At 36.0% G+C, this 16,792-nt stretch overlaps 1 protein-coding gene across 1 annotated transcript in view; it reads left to right on the top strand.

Annotated features, from left to right (window-relative positions):
• LOC120427765 (uncharacterized) overlaps positions 1 to 16,792 on the top strand; it is a 167,035-nt gene that overhangs the window by 125,772 nt on the left and 24,471 nt on the right. The window contains exon 4 of the mRNA XM_039592677.2: positions 14,737 to 14,849. Within this exon, the coding sequence (XP_039448611.1) occupies positions 14,737 to 14,849 (113 nt within the window). The remainder of the gene's footprint in view (positions 1 to 14,736; positions 14,850 to 16,792) is intronic.

The raw sequence follows: 16,792 nt of genomic DNA on the forward strand, positions 1-16,792 counted from the left end.
TTCCAAATTAATTACCACGTTTGCCAACTTAAAAAAATAATTTAAAAGGTTTCTCAGCCGACTCTATATATTTTGCTTTTTTGAAATTTTTTGATACGACCTTAAGTTGCTGAGATATTCCGATGGAAAGATTTAAAAACAGGAAAATTGGTGTTTTCTAAAATAAGATTATTCAGAATTTTTTTTTAAAAAGTGTTTTTTTAAATCAAGTTTTAGTGACAAAAAATGAAATAAAAAATCACAAAAAAATTTTGTCCTCCGTATTATTTTTTGTTCAGTGTTGTCCTTATCCATATCTATAACATTGCCGAAGACACTAAGTCGATAAAAAAAATCCAATCATTTTTGATCCTAAAATATTATTTTTGTATTTTAAAAGTCCATTCAAATTCAAATGGCACACTTCGTAATTATCCAACTCGATGAACCTCGTTGAAATTTTTTTTATCAAGATCAAGTGTGAGTTGGTGTATCTTTTGGTGCTTTTGAAGTCACAATGTGAATTCTTTGACAATCTGCAAGCTTTATTCTTGCAACAAAAACTCCAAAAAGTGTAACTTTACGCTAATTGAAATTTCTTCCCAGAACTCAGCTCACACTGTTACAATTCCCCATAATTATTTGGCACGAAAAAAGCTCAGTTTCCAATCCGGTTCCAAGAAACCCTAATGGCCGGCGCGCTTTTTCTGCAACACAAATACAGCGGCACAAAAACATACACACTGACTGTTGGGAAAATACTTGGAATGGCTTGCCTGCTCGATTTTATCGCTTTCTGTGTGTACTGGCGAATTGATTGGTAGGATTTAATTGCAATTCATTTTATTGACGCGGCAGCTGGTGCTTTTATATTATTGAACGTTTCATCCGCATTTATATCCCAGCCGCTATCACCCACACCCCCCGTGAAGTTGACGAGTGCTGACTGACAGAAGTGGGTGGTACACACCGGGGGAAAATTATCTGTTAGTTTTCCACCTCAGTTAATTGCGAGCTCAAACGTAATTTTGGTGCATTTTTTGTTTCTCTTCTAGTTAGCATTACATACGTTTCATGTAAATTTACTTTTTTTTTGTTACTGTGCTCGCGACCCAATCGTATGCAATTGGTGACGCTGATAAAATTTAATTTGGCTTTTTTTTTGCTTGGTCTCCCTTCACCCCTTCCTAGTGAGGAGGGAGATCTATTGGGTCGTGGTGTGGTTGGCCAATGGTCATTGGTTTTGCCATCCGGAAGCCGCACAAAATAGCCGCCGGTTATTCATTTGTGGATTGTGCCGCGGCGGCTTTATTTGGTCTGGTAGAGGTTTAACGCAAATGTTTATTCGGTTAAATTTTGGTTTGTTTTACTGAGTTTTACTGTTTTTCTTTCGGTTTATCTCGTTGACATGCATACTGTGTTGCTTGATGTCAAAGTGACATATTGTTCAAGGAATGTTGAATTGAATTCAGCAAGATTGAAAGTGTTACAGGGTGGCCACAAAATCTAAATCAATTATTCCTTCATAGAATCAGTTTTCAAAGTTTTCAAAGAATTTTGTGGATCTTAAAAAACTGTAAACTTACACAACTCGACATTTTTTGAAGTTGATGCTCCAATCGACAGAATTGAATTTTAGTGAATTCCCTGCCAAAAAATAAAATTGAAAATTACTGGTATAAAAGCTATAGCATTTATACCAGGAATTTACAATTTTATTTATTGGCAGGAAATTCACTTAAATTAAATTCTGTCGATTTTAGCGTGAAATGAAATCAACTTCAAAAATATCGAGTTGTGTTTCCTGAAAAAAAAAATACACTTTTTAAATCGTTTCTTCAAAACTGATTCTTCTTCCAAAAAGGATATGTAACTGCTCAGGGCAGACCTTACATCACGGCTGCCTGAACGCAAACCAAAATGTATCGTTACCATAAGTGCATCCAAATCCTGCCTCGTTGAGTGTCTGCTCATGACACTTTGCCAGTGAATGGAAAATTATTTCTCTCATAGCTGCTGCCGCTGTTGCTACTTCTGCAAAGTTGTACCAACCGGCCAGGACCATATCGCATTCCCCAGCCTGTCAGATACTCGACGTCGTCGTTGCTGCTGCTGGGGTGCTTATTTTCACATAAATAATGTCTTGGAAATTAAACTTCAATCTTTTATTTAATTATAAATAATGAAAAGCGACGTCGCATTCGTCGTCTCCTTCTCATGCATACCCATTACGGGGACGCTTCATGTAGGTACTTTTCAGCAGTGGCATATAGGTTTTCCACTCTGCAATAACCCGGGCTGATGGGTTCTTTTACATACGGTACTTACTACGGATGGTACATGAGGGAAGCTGCTGCTGCTGCAACATTTCAGCAATTTTGTTCTAATGGAAACGACGCAGCAAAGGCAGCCAGACTTGGTCTCGAAAGCTGTCATGTGCTGCGGGAAGCTTATGAGAAATATGTATCTTTTTTCGAGTTAAATCATTTCGTGCAGATTTACGACTTCTTATTTTAAAAAAATCGATAATCGTCGACGTGCCATCTGAGTCACGATGTTGTTTAGTGATTTTTTTTCTTAGCAGTTCCCAGAAGTTGCAAAAGACTGCAAACAAGTATTACACTAAAAAAAATAGATACTCTTAATCAAACATAGCAAAAACCGACCACGTGCCATCCGAGCTTCGATGTTGTGGCGCCAGAAAAAAATACAAGTTATTCAGCAGTTTAGCATACTTTACCAACGCTGTTTCGCTAGTCAAATGAAACAATATGCTTTCAAAACTTCAAAGTGAAAAAGTTGTAAGGGATAGTAAATGGGAAAACCCTTCAGCAAAACATCGCGCAGCAGGTTCTAACACGACAAAGGTGGTAAAGCAGGTTCGCTGTTCCATTGTACAGTCGCCCACGTTGGAGAAGAACGTGAAAGCTTCTCTCCTAGAGAGGGTATCCCTTCAACGGTAACGGTGGATTCTGCTGCATGCATTTGCATCTTGTTTGCCTTCGGTTTAAGCAGAAAAACCCAAGCTTTTCACCGACTTCAACGCCGGGATATGGTAATTGGTCTCCATGTGTGGTATGCTAATTTTTGCAATCAATACCTTCTTCCGGAGATTTCAGGATGTTCTCGGCGGATCCACCTTCTCGTAGCTGATACCGGCAACAATAAGGGTTGGAATTGGGGGAAACCACCAAGATGTGCAAATACTGTGATTTATAACTAGAGTGAGCATAATTCGCAAAAATTTCGACTCTATAATTTATGCGACGACAAACCGCGCGCCCGTAACTCTTCATCAGTACAAATAGTCAGGTTCGGTGCCAACCTCGATAGCATCGATTTGCATTGGCGAGGCCTCTAATTAGCGCGAGCGCGGGAACACCATCATCGGGAGTTCTGCAACCACCCGTACAGGCAGTTGTTTCCGCTGGGGGTGGTGGCACATATCATCCATACGTTGCAATTAGGGAAGCCTTATTAACGAGCAAGCAGCGTTTTATTCATGGACGGCGAGGGGGGGGAGAAGCCTTTGATGTCAGGCCTTGGCGACTACCCGTTCTGTGCAGCTCTAGAGTTGGGCTTTTCTTATCAATTCTAATTAGCGAATGATGGCCGTGAGATCATTGGCATGTCAATTTGTGGAAGTTTATTGAACTGTATTTACGAAGCGCATTTTAAAATTTGATTTTTTTAAACATTTGGCAAGAGTTAAAAAATATTTTAAAATTAATTAAAAATCCGCCAAAAAACCGTGTACCCAATTTTCTGAATAGTCATCAGGGACTGTCCATAAACCACGTGGACACTTTTTAGCACAATTACACAAAATGACTGTTTGGTTATAGAGAAGGCCCCACAAAGTAATCGTCCAACTCCAAGCAAAGTTTATTTGGACATACTCTGGAGATTTTCCCTTATCCTCTTAAAAAGCAAAGCATCAACACTTCCCGTCTTCCAAATCCCTATCCTTATTCCTGGTGTGCGGTGGAGATGGGATCAGCTGACAATGGATGCCCCATACAAAAACTGCATCAGTCAATAAGCAAAAGCACCAAAGTCATCTCGCCCGATTAAGATGTCACATAAATAGAACTTACTTCAAAGTGACACGACAAGTGAACCGGAATGTGAAATGATTGTGGGGAAAACTTTAAGGCGAAGCACACGGATAACCCTCCTGCACGTGGCACTGTTCATCGCATCGGTGGGAAAATCTCCCCAGGATCTACAGCACACACAACGAAAGGCAAGTGCGGCAGGCAAAGTAGTTGTGTGCGTGTATGTGTGCGCTCTTTCAAATGGCCGGAAAACACACAAAAACGAAAATGCACCCAGCTTTGGCCATGGGCGGTACGGCCACGTGCATTTCTTGTTTCGTCCCACAACAGCTTCAAGTTTTCCTCCTCCTCCTCCCTAGATGATGAAAGTAAACATGGACGTGAAAAGGAAAGGTCAGATATTGTTTCAATGAATATTCATGACGTAGATGGAAATTATTCATACACTTTGTTTGATGTGTAGCCAGAGCACAAACCAGAGCCGCACATCATCGTCATCATCGCCGCCGCCACTCTTGGACGACATACGGAAGGTACGACGACGTGTAGAGCAGAACGTAATCTAGGTTTCCCCCTCTTGAAGGCTGCGCGCCACCAATTGAAAAATTCTAGACGAGACACGTTGTATGGGGAATTGGGGGTTGAGGGATAAGGTGCGCACGTACAATAGGATTCCTTTCACTACCGGTAGGGCACCATAGAGGCAATAGGGATGTCGTGTGTGTGCTTTTTCAAATTTTCAATGGACTTGGTTTCTACATAAAAAAAATCACATCTCATTTAAGAAATTTTGAGTATGAAATAATGTTAAAGCATTATAGACTTTAAAACCAATCTTTACATTTTAAAAGGGGTCAAACACTTCATTGACGAAAAATGTTAAGCTTGGTTTTAAAATCTTGAAATAGAGCAGTTCCAGCCCAAAACAGGAATTTTTTGGGTACTTTTTTCTCGACCCTCTCCGATTTCAATGAAACTTTGTAGACATGTTATCCTACGCTTATATGAGCCATTTCTGTGAATATGGAGCCAATTTGACTCGATAATGACATTTGAGAAGGGCGTAAGTGTTTTAAATATTTTTGTATTTCGTATTATAAAAATTACTGTATTTCGAAGCCGTTGCGTCGTATCAAAAAGTGGTCAAGGACAAACTTGTAGAAAATTTGACGGACTTTCCGAAAAAAATACACTGAAAGAAAAAAGCACGCCACTTCTTTGAGATCTTTTGATTTTTAAGTTTAAAAGTCAAATTCGCAGGTGAGCCAACGATTTTTTTTCGTTCAAAATTTTTGTGAAAATAGCCTAAGATGTTACAAAAAGACTCACAAAAAATGCAGGATTAAGCAACTTACCTAAAAAAACAAAAATCATTTACTGAATCTGTTTTTTGAAAAGCGCTCTAATCGTCAAAATTTTCAAAACCCGAATGCTGGAATCGATTCTAAAAAAAAAAAAACAGAAGTCTCCATATTGACCATTGTCCTAAGTCCAATCCTTGTGAAGTTACAGCGGGTTTCAAAATAAAATTGTTGAAAAAATAGGTTTTTTGGTGGTTTTGGTGGCTATTTCTATATGACAGACTTGATTTTTCAGTCTCGAAAATATTTTTGCCGGAAAGCTCCTCCAATTTTCCATAAGTTTGTTTTGACAGCATTTCAATTGGATGCATGGGCTTAGAGTTATAAGCTTTATTACATTACTCATATCTGAAAATAGAATATTTTTTTCAGTGTGGTAGAAACCTGGATAATATAAGCTTATGTAAATATTAAAACGAGTCAGAGACTATTTCTGAAAATATTGTCTCTTGGGCATTTTTTGTGATTGTGTCACGTTCCCCAGAAAACCATTCCCCAGAAAACCGTTCCCCAGAAAACCATTCCCCCGAATGTACCATTTCCCAGAAAACTATTCCCCAGAATGTACCCTTTTCCAGAAAACCATTCCCCAGAAAAGTTTCTTTCTCGAAAAATCAAAGTAGTTTCAAATATTAGTTTGTTTGAAATTTCTTAGAAAATATAAAAATTAGACAAGGTTATTTTATCCATGCCAAGAAATTTTCCTTTTTTTTTGACAACAATTCTTGAGAAAATAATAGAAAATGTTAATTCGGCTTATGACTCGTTCTAATATTCTAAGAAATTTTTCCTTCTTTTTCAGTCATGTTAAATTTGTTATACAAATGCCGAATAAATTGCAGTTTCTTTTTATTTCTTGTTTACCGTGAATGCTATTTTTATTTTGCAAAGAAGAAAAATGTTTGATAAAATTAAAATATGATTATGGGTGTCATTGGTGTAATTCCATTTGACATATTGGACCTTTGGCATATTGCTCATTTTGCATGATGATTTAAATTTTCTAAATTTGATTTAAGGTGAAAAAATTTAATTTATCATTTTTGGAAGAAGAAGACTCTCTTGACTTACAATAACTGACTAATTTTTCCTTCTTTTAAGGTCTCCTGACACAAATTGAATTTCACCTTCCTTAAAGAAGGGAAAACTCTCTTGACTAGTGATAGCAAATTTAAAAAGTTGTGTAAGTGGTCAAGTATATTTTTCCTTACTTAAAGAAGGGAAAATTAAACCCGTGTCAGCAGTTATAATAACAAGGCTTTAATTTTTCCCCTTCCTTAAAGAAGGGAAAACTCTCCTCCTCCCTTTTAAAGGTGAAATTCAACTTGTATCAGTCAGTAAAGTTATTCTTTCTTTAAAGAAGGGATAACTTTCTAGCCTTGTAATAACTGCTGACACAAGTTATTATTGCACTCGAGCGTAATATTTCAATCTTTATTTCTCGCATCACGTTCGAGATTTTTCGGTCTAAATATTATGATCATAATTTGTCAATGGTAAGTCAAAAAATCAAAATAAAAACATTTTCAAAATTCTCAAAAAAAAAAAAAAATCAAAAAGTTTGGAATTCAAAAATCAAAATTAAAGGGAAAGAAATTTTAAAATTAAAAAAAAATCAAAGATTACGAATTTATGTTTTTTTTAGTTTTTTGAAAATTTGAAATTATGGAAATTTTGATTTTTTTTTTTTGTAATTTTTGAAAGTTTTGGAAATTTTGGAAATTCAGGTAATTTTGAAAATTTTGTAAATTTAGTAAATTTTGAAAATTTTAGAAAATTTGAAAATTTTGGAAATTTTGAAAATTTTGGAAATTTTGGAAATTTTGGAAATTTTGAAAATTTTGGAAATTTTGGAAATTTTGGAAATTTTTGGAAATTTTGGAAAATTTGGAAATTTCGGAAATTATGAAAATTTTGGAAATATTAAAAATTTTGAAAATTTTAAAAATTTTGAAAATTTTGAAAATTTTGAAAATTTTGAAAATTTTGAAAATTTTGAAAATTTTGAAGATTTTGGAAACTTTAAAAATTTTTGAAATTTTGAAAATTTTGGAAATTTTGGAAATTTCGGAAGTTTTTCAAAATTTTGGAAATTTTGAAAACATTCAAAAATTTTGAAAATTTTGAATTTTTTTATTTTATTTCTGGGGAACGGTTCATTCTGGGGAATTGATTTCTGGGGAATGGTATTCGGGGGAATGGTTTTCTGGGGAACGTGACACAATCATTTTTTGTTGAAAATTTTTTGAAAATAATATTTTCGGGAATTTCGTTTCAGCATTACTTGTGTGAAGTTACTATCCAAGGTTAGATGTGGTTTACCTTTCAATCTTTGGTCATAGGGATGGCCCCCAAAAAATGTAGAAGTGTGTAGCTCAGTGTTATTGTTTTCAATAGTGAATTTTCTCTATCACCCCTAAAAAACACCGCTGCGTCATACGAAAGCACTCATTGAAATTGCAACGCAGAGGCTTTTTCCCTCGCACAAACATCATAGGTTCAGGGTTGGTGCGAGGGCTTGATCAAAACCGAGATTCTTACAAAGTGAACTCCCTGACAGCTCAAGGCGGCGCGCGGGACGACTTCATAACCTGTGTGCACTCTTCCCTCGAGCGCCAACCCCAACTCAGGAGGATACACCGAGAGTGCATCCCGGAGGATCTGGCCCGTCTATCCGAAGCCTAATAACTATAGCACGGTGTCAGTCAGTGCCAGGATAACTGCCAACTATACTGCTGCGTCGGTTACAAGGCCGCATCGCATCGCCCAAGAACCAGCACTGTTTGCACTGCATAAAAAGCCTTTCTCCTCCGCGTCTCCAACTTCTCGAGCGTTCGGGAAATTTATTCATCTGATTATTCAGCGTGCACTTTGCTGCACTTCGCGCTGATCCTGCAGGAACTGATTCCCCCCTCCCCTCTGGGAGTAGAACTTTGTGTGTCTTCCGGCCAAAACAGCCAAAGTGCAAGCTCAAGAAAAGGACGGAAAGTGGCCGGAAAATATACGACGCACGCCATCCCGAGGCAGAAGAAAAGCAGTTTGCCGGAGTTGCGTGTGCACTTGCGTTGTCGTGAAGAGGAGGTCGTCGTGGGGAGGGGGTAAACTTTAAGCGGTCACTTTAGTCCAAATGGGGACATCCCGCTGGGGTGGCGGCGACGACGATGTGACGGAAACACGGGCAGCGCAATGGCCTGGGTCCATTATGCTACATTTGGAGTCCACTTCTCGGCTCCCCCCAGGATGTTTCGTGTGCTTGGCGGCGGAACCGGAGGACGTTTATTTTCCCATTAGAAACTGCTCACGGCACTCTGTCGCACTAGGGAAATTTGCGCTGTCAGTGGCAGGAGGGAAATTTTGACATTTTCTGATACGGTATTTATCTTTCGGCAATCTGGGATCAAACAATCATAATCAGACTCGTTAATCGTCAAACAGCAGGGAAATGTACTGGAAGAATAATTTGAAAAACAATCAACCCATTTAGCCAAGCAGGGTAATTTTCACATGACATTGTGCGATTGATTAGACCTATTGTGGTTAGTTGGAGCAACATTGTTTAAACGTTAAAAAATGAAACAATGACCGAGCAGAAATAGCCAGTTATTGGTGTTTTGATTGCAGTGGTGCCCTTGTTTCAGCAATTTCATTTAGTGTATTATTTTTATTTCACACTGATAAACAAATAATAATTTCCAAGAAATTTTCAATTCAATTTTTTAATGTTCTTTCTGAGTGACTTTGAAAACATTCTCCAAACATTTGAAAATATTGAGTTGTTTGAAATAACACGAGAAGTTAAAATTTTAAGGAAAAACTAAAATGTTTAACCAATTTGCAGGCCAAGTGCGAATGATGCTGATGATACCTCTTCAGTTGACGCTCAGGCGAGGAACATCCTGGAAGGAGCGTCACTGACTACGTCCGTAGTCCTGTTAGATCATACTTGATCAAGACAGTATAGCTCTGGTTCCTTGCAAGTGTCCTATTTTCTTACCTCCACGTTGGCTTGGTTTTCATGATGACCTAGCTGGTGGCCTGTGGAAACGGATCGTAAACCTTTGACCACCGCGGGTCAGAGTTGAGACGGCTAAAAGAAAGGGGCGCGACAATGTGGGAAAGGGAAGTAATTTGTGATTGTAGACGGTATTGTTTTGATTCGCAGTATGTTGAGTCAACTGCTGTGGATGTACCTGAAACATCGCACAACGGGGTTTCTCTTCTCTTCATTCTCAGCTACCACCTATCTTCTGTTTATTTTGTTTCACTGATTTTCTAACGCGGCTTCTGTTTACTATCCTCCATTTGATTTCGATTTTACTCATTTGATTCTCTTATTTCTCAACGCTTTTTCACTCTATTTTACCAATTGATGCTGCTGTAACATACTTTCTGCTTTCCCTTAATTTGGCAGCGATGTCAATTTTGTTATCATCTGCCTTTTCTTTATTTATCTATTTGAATAATTTTTCATTTGCCCTATAAATTGCCCTCAATACAATCTAAGCTTGTTTGTTACCTCTATTTATTAATTATTGTTAATTTATTTATCTACTTCATAAATTACTATCTTTGAGCAATTCTCTACGAAATCGGTCTTTTTTCTTCAATTTTAATTTTTGTATTTTTTAATCCGACTGAAACTTTTTTGGTGCCTTCGGTATGCCCAAAGAAGCCATTTTGCATCATTAGTTTGTCCATATAATTTTCCATACAAATTTGGCAGCTGTCCATACAAAAATGATGTATGAAAATTCAAAAATCTGTATCTTTTGAAGGAATTTTTTGATCGATTTGGTGTCTTCGGCAAAGTTGTAGGTATGGATACGGACTACACTGGAAAAAAATAATACACGGTAAAAAAAATTTGGTGATTTTTTTATTTAACTTTTTATCACTAAAACTTGATTTACAAAAAAACACTATTTTTAATTTTTTTTATTTTTTGATATGTTTTAGAGGACATAAAATGCCAACTTTTCAGAAATTTCCAGGTTGTGCAAAAAATCATTGACCGAGTTATGAATTTTTTAATCAATACTGATTTTTTCAAAAAATCGAAATTTTGGTCGTAAAATTTTTCAACTTCATTTTTCGATGTAAAATCAAATTTGCAATCAAAAAGTACTTTAGTGAAATTTTGATAAAGTGCACCGTTTTCAAGTTATAGCCATATTTAAGTGACTTTTTTGAAAATAGTCGCAGTTTTTTATTTTTTAAAATTAGTGCACATGTTTGCCCAGTTTTGAAAAAAATATTTTTGAAAAGCTGAGAAAATTCTCTATATTTTGCTTATTCGGACTTTGTTGATACGACCTTTAGTTGCTGAGATATTGCAATGCAAAGGTTTAAAAACAGGAAAATTGATGTTTTCTAAGTTTCACCCAAACAACCCACCATTTTCTATCGTCAATATCTCAGCAACTAATGGTCCGATTTTCAATGTTAATATATGAAACAATTGTGAAATTTTCCGATCTTTTCGAAAAAAATATTTTCAAAATTTTCAAATCAAGACTAACATTTTAAAAGGGCGTAATATTGAATGTTTGGCCTTTTTGAAATGTTAGTCTTGATTTGAAAATTTTGAAAATATTTTTTTCGAAAAGATCGGAAAATTTCACAAATGTTTCATATATTAACATTGAAAATCGGACCATTAGTTGCTAAGATATTGACGATAGAAAATGGTGGGTTGTTTGGGTGAGACTTAGAAATCATCAATTTTCCTGTTTTTAAACCTTTGCATTGCAATATCTCAGCAACTAAAGGTCGTATCAACAAAGTCCGAATAAGCAAAATATAGAGAATTTTCTCAGCTTTTCAAAAATATTTTTTTCAAAACTGGGCAAACATGTGCACTAATTTAAAAAAATGAAAAACTGCGACTATTTTCAAAAAAGTCACTTAAATATGGCTATAACTTGAAAACGGTGCACTTTATCAAAATTTCACTAAAGTACTTTTTGATTGCAAATTTAATTTTACATCGAAAAATGAAGTTGAAAAATTTTTACGACCAAAATTTCGATTTTTTGAAAAAATCAGTATTGATTAAAAAATTCATAACTCGGTCAATGATTTTTTGCACAACCTGGAAATTTCTGAAAAGTTGGCATTTTATGTCCTCTAAAACATATCAAAAAATAAAAAAAATTAAAAATAGTGTTTTTTTGTAAATCAAGTTTTAGTGACAAAAAGTTAAATAAAAAAATCACCAAATTTTTTTTACCGTGTATTATTTTTTTCTAGTGTAGTCCGTATCCATACCTACAACTTTGCCGAAGACACCAAATCGATCAAAAAATTCCTTCAAAAGATACAGATTTTTGAATTTTCATACATCATTTTTGTATGGACAGCTGCCAAATTTGTATGGAAAATTATATGGACAAACTAATGATGCAAAATGGCTTCTTTGGGCATACCGAAGGCACCAAAAAAGTTTCAGTCGGATTAAAAAATACAAAAAAAAATCGAATGACCGAAATCCTAGAGAACTGCTCCTTTCTTTTACTATTGATTCTTCAAATAGTATATTTCTTTCACTGTCCATTGTTTTCAATCTTCACCCTTTTCTTCAAACAAATGAGGTTCGAGCCCTTACTCAATTTTTGGAGTGATCAAAGAATTAACACAAATATTACTATTGTACTTTTGAAAAACTTTTATAAAATGCTTAGGACCAAAAGTTATAACAAAACACCGCGACAAAAGAAATAGCAACATAAAAACACGACTCAACACTAGGAAAGATTTCAGGAGAAAACAAAACACAGTAAAATAACAACTAGTTTTTGAATTCAAACTAAAAATAAAACAGTTTTTGCTTTAATGAAAGTTGATAGGCACACTATAAATGGTTAGGCGCTTATACTTACATCAAACCCTACGTAATGTACCACCCCCGGCCGAGTTAAAATGCGTAACCGGAAAAGAAGGTGTGCATGCCTGGCACGAACACTCAAAGCGTGTTCTAGCGTGCTGCTCGTACTGACTCAGAGCAAGGGTGAGATGTAGGTGTAAGGGCAGTGCGTGTTCGTCGGGAACCTAGTGCATAAGATCGGTCAAGGCCCGTTCTTACACTGAAAATTGCGAATTGCGAATTGCGAAAAACTAAAATGTTTAACCAATTTGTTCAAGAACTGAAACCAGAATGACTTGTTTTAGAAAATTTATTTTTCATAAAAAAAACTTAATTTCTGCTTCTTTTTTTTAAATTTCAACTCAAACTCAAACTGGTCGAAAGTGCAAATGTTAAAATAATGGTATTATTGTGGACAATGGGTTTATTCTACTTACTGTTCAAACACTTTGATGAAAAAATACTCCACAACAAAAAATACCAAAGATTTTTTTAATTGAACTTATAAAACTAGAAAAAAAAAAATATTTTCTTGTAGTTGTATGAATTTTTACATGCAGTCAAGCTATTAGTTGATCTTTACACTTATTTTAATAATAAAGGTCGCTGGCCTATACAATTTTAAAGCAAAATAATAATCAGAACCAAGATCAGAACAATTTTCAATATATTTTAAATTTACCGCGAATTCCCGGCATTTCCCGGAAAATTGATTTAAAATTTCCAGCTTCCCGGGACATTGGTATCCCCGAGAAATTGGACGCTCTTATTAGAAAATATCAATTTTTCTGCAATTTTCCCTAAAACATATCTGAAAACTAATAAAAATAAAGAGCCAGATTAAAAAATACAAAAATTTAAATTAAAAAAGTCCGATTTCGTAAAAAAAAAAATGCTCAGTGGCCATCCGATTGTGTTATCTGGACACACCGTGCAAGTGCGACAACTTGTCAATGAGAATCTCTTCAGAAGCCGTTTTGCCGCTCTTGCATGTTCTTCTACTGTATACATTTTTTTTATCATAAATCAAATTCAATCAAATTTCGGAACAATGCACAAGCTTAACAAAACGTGTTTTTTGTTTGATTTAATTTCTCTTGGTGTAACTATGAGTGTAAATGTGTAATATAGAAAAAATTTCATTTGCGCAACAATCAATTAAAATAAAGCGAATTGCTTAAATTGATTCCACTGCGATTTTTCTTAAACATGAGGACTGGATCGGTACAACCGGCGTATGTTTATTAATTTTGGTGCAAAAATTCGTAAAATTAAATGAAATAAAGCGCATTTTAGAGTAATATTTTTTTTCTTTGAAAATGATTGACGGCTTCACCTTAACATCAAATTTAAGTTCTGTGACCCAATTTATGTAATTTGCTGATCTTGAAAAATTGAAGGGAAAAAATATCTCATCAATAACATCAGCTTATATGTTTTCGCACCAACCAGAATTATATAATTTTCGCCTAGATATAAAATAAAAATTCCTTTTAAAATTGAACTAAAAACCCATTTACAAAAAATAGTTGTTTTTGGTAGAAAACTTCGTCGCAATTCGATAGAGCGATAGTGTAAAAAATGAAAATAGCATTCAAAGTTTAAATACATTATTAAACCACCTCTGCCCACATTAGTAAAACAATCAAAGCTAAATAAAACAACAGAACCCTCATTCTCCCATTGTTGAGCCCTCCCTTTTTTTGATAGTGGCGGGTTTCGATTGCACCAAAACGTCCCAGGATAACCAAACCACCCAACCAGAGTAAAAAGGACAATCGGTTCAGTACGCTTTTTACCCCCTCGGAACAATTGTTTCCCACCGATTGTCATGTATACCTCAAATGGTCGGAAGGGGAGGGTACAATTATTGCAACAATGTTGCTCGCAACGCCCGCTGGAAAATGTACCTTACCACATTGTAAATTATGCACAACAAGGAATGATAACTTGTACTACAGAGCTCTGACGGCACAAAAAAAAAAAGATTCAACCCATGGATGACGGAAAAGTTACCCCCCAAGTAACATATGTTACACGACTGTACGGGTTACACATGCAGTAAAAATTACTAGATACTGATACAGAGTGTGGTGGAAAAATACATGAAAGAAGTCTGGCATGTTGGAGCACGTTGATACTTATACTTACAGCTCAAAGTTCAAAGAAACTTTGCAATCGTATTCAAAGCATATTACTGCGAAAATGATGAATGTGGTAACACCTGTTTTGCGGTTACTGTAGTCACAGGAAAGAACTGTGAGAACGGTGCTTTATGAAGTCTTTATTATATTTTAGCTCAACCCAGGGTTGGTTGTAGAACCTCGTTCTTATTCTACTTTAATGTCTTACCAAGATGTATGGCCATTGTTAATCTTATCAGCCCCATCGCATAAAGTTATTTAAAGCTCACAATAATTGCATTCTTATCACTAAACCGCACGTTTTTCTCCTTCTTCTCTCCATTTTTTTCCAGATATCGCACCAGATGAACCAGGTGTGCAGTTCGATACTGAACTCCACCTTCCAGAAGCTCCAGACACAGATGCTGAACCGCTTTCAGATCGTGAAAGCGAAAATGCCACGCAGGTAGGAGCACTTTGTTGTTGGTTCTCTTCTTCTACTTCCCTCCCCCTGCCACTCGAAACATAATGGCTGGAAAACATAAATCTGGCAACACACAACACTCACAATACCGGCGGAATGTGAAATATTCCGATTGTTCCGAGAAGCCCTTTGGGTAGCACCGTGAAAAATGTTCCATTCTACACTTTAAAATGGTTTCTTTTGGATTTAATAAAATTTTTAACTGTGTTATTTAAGTCGGCAGCCTTCGTTGTGGTGTGGCTGCTATTGAAGTATAAAGTGTGTGTGTGTGTGTGTGTGTGTGTGTGTGTGTGTGTGTGTGTGTGTGTGTGTGTGTGTGTGTGTGTGTGTGTGTGTGTGTGTGTGTGTGTGTGTGCAGAGTGTGTAAAAATCCTCTGTTAATGCATTTCTATTGTGCTATTTTGAACAACTGTAGTGAATGTGTTCGCAAACACCTGAGCAGGCAGTATCGATTGGATCGAGGTGATTGCTTTATTGTTTGCTTTCATGCCGAGAGAAAACATTTCTCTATAATGCTCGTATGTTTGCAGGCAGAATTTCAATATCAATAGTAATGACATTATTTTCCATGCTCCAAGAGCGGTTCAATACCATTAAGCTATCAATATTCAATCAATCGAAATGGATAGGAAATCAGTTATTGTGCGCCCCTACTGTCCGGAACCGTTTTCGGTAGATTTCTCATAAAAATACAATCAATTTAGAAGATGAATTCGATCTCCTCACGCTCGCAATCCCAGCTTCCAGCTCTCAATCATTCCATATCGCAATATCCTCTGCTTGAAAGCCAGAAAACAATCGAAAAGCGCCCCCAAAAAAAAGAGAACAAAAAAATCTTTCAAGGATGATATCTCCACCATGACTGACTGGTGATCCGAACTTTGTTGAGAGCAATGTCCATCACCAGGGCCTCCCCAGACTGGGACTGGGGCATGCAGCAGAAAAAGGAAATTGGAAATTGTGAGGGAGGCCAGAGTCCGAAGAATTTCAGCAGTGTGTCCCAGGCTGGTGGTGTTTCATCCTTTCTTTGGAATATATGAGCACACTTACGCCGGAACACACACACACCCACGGACAATAGCGTGAAAAGCGATTGAAGAGACTCTTTTCCGCTGTGATATAAGCTAGTTTAAAGGGATATTGGTGTATTATTTGAAAATTGCATAAAAAAACTAGAGAAATATCTGTAACATATTTTTGTATTGTATTGATTATCCGAAGGCCTCGAAAATATTTCACTCCGGATAATCGAATCACGAAAAACATTTTTTTGTTGTCTAATTTTTTATTGTCGAGCTTAAGTATGGCCCCTAAACTACGTTAAAATGATTTAGAATTTTTAAATCCAAGATGGTGGTCAAAATGGTGGTGACGAGATATTAAAAAATGTATTTTATTATTTAATGGGCAATCAACTATTCAAATTTGACTGAAATGGGGTCGCAGAACTCGAATTTAATGTTTAAAACAAGAAAATGAATAAAACGAAAATAAACATGATTCGTTTATCTGAAGTCCCATACAAATCTTCGGATAATCGAGTCTGGACTGTATATTAAATAAGCTGCTTGATATTATCGGAAGAATATTTAAAATTACTTGCTTATATTGAATTCAATTAACGAATTTCTGCACCAAAATGAATCAGCATGTGACAGATGTTGCCTTCTTGAAGCCACTGAATGAACTTTTTTTCTTAATCAAATGTGTTTCAAAATTTATATAAATTTGTGGTACAATCATTGATGTCCTAGTTGGCAATCATTGATTAATGATGATTTCCATAACTTTTCAAGGAATGGGATAATCGTTACCATAAGGAGTCATCATTTGTAGGGCACTATTCTAAACAACTTGTAGAAGGAATTTTGTCAAAATCTTGATAGAGGCGCCAAATTTATATCTTTGAACGAAAAATCTTGGCA

This window comes from Culex pipiens, chromosome 2, assembly GCF_016801865.2.
Source record: "Culex pipiens pallens isolate TS chromosome 2, TS_CPP_V2, whole genome shotgun sequence".
Classification (NCBI taxonomy): Eukaryota; Metazoa; Arthropoda; class Insecta; order Diptera; family Culicidae; genus Culex; species Culex pipiens.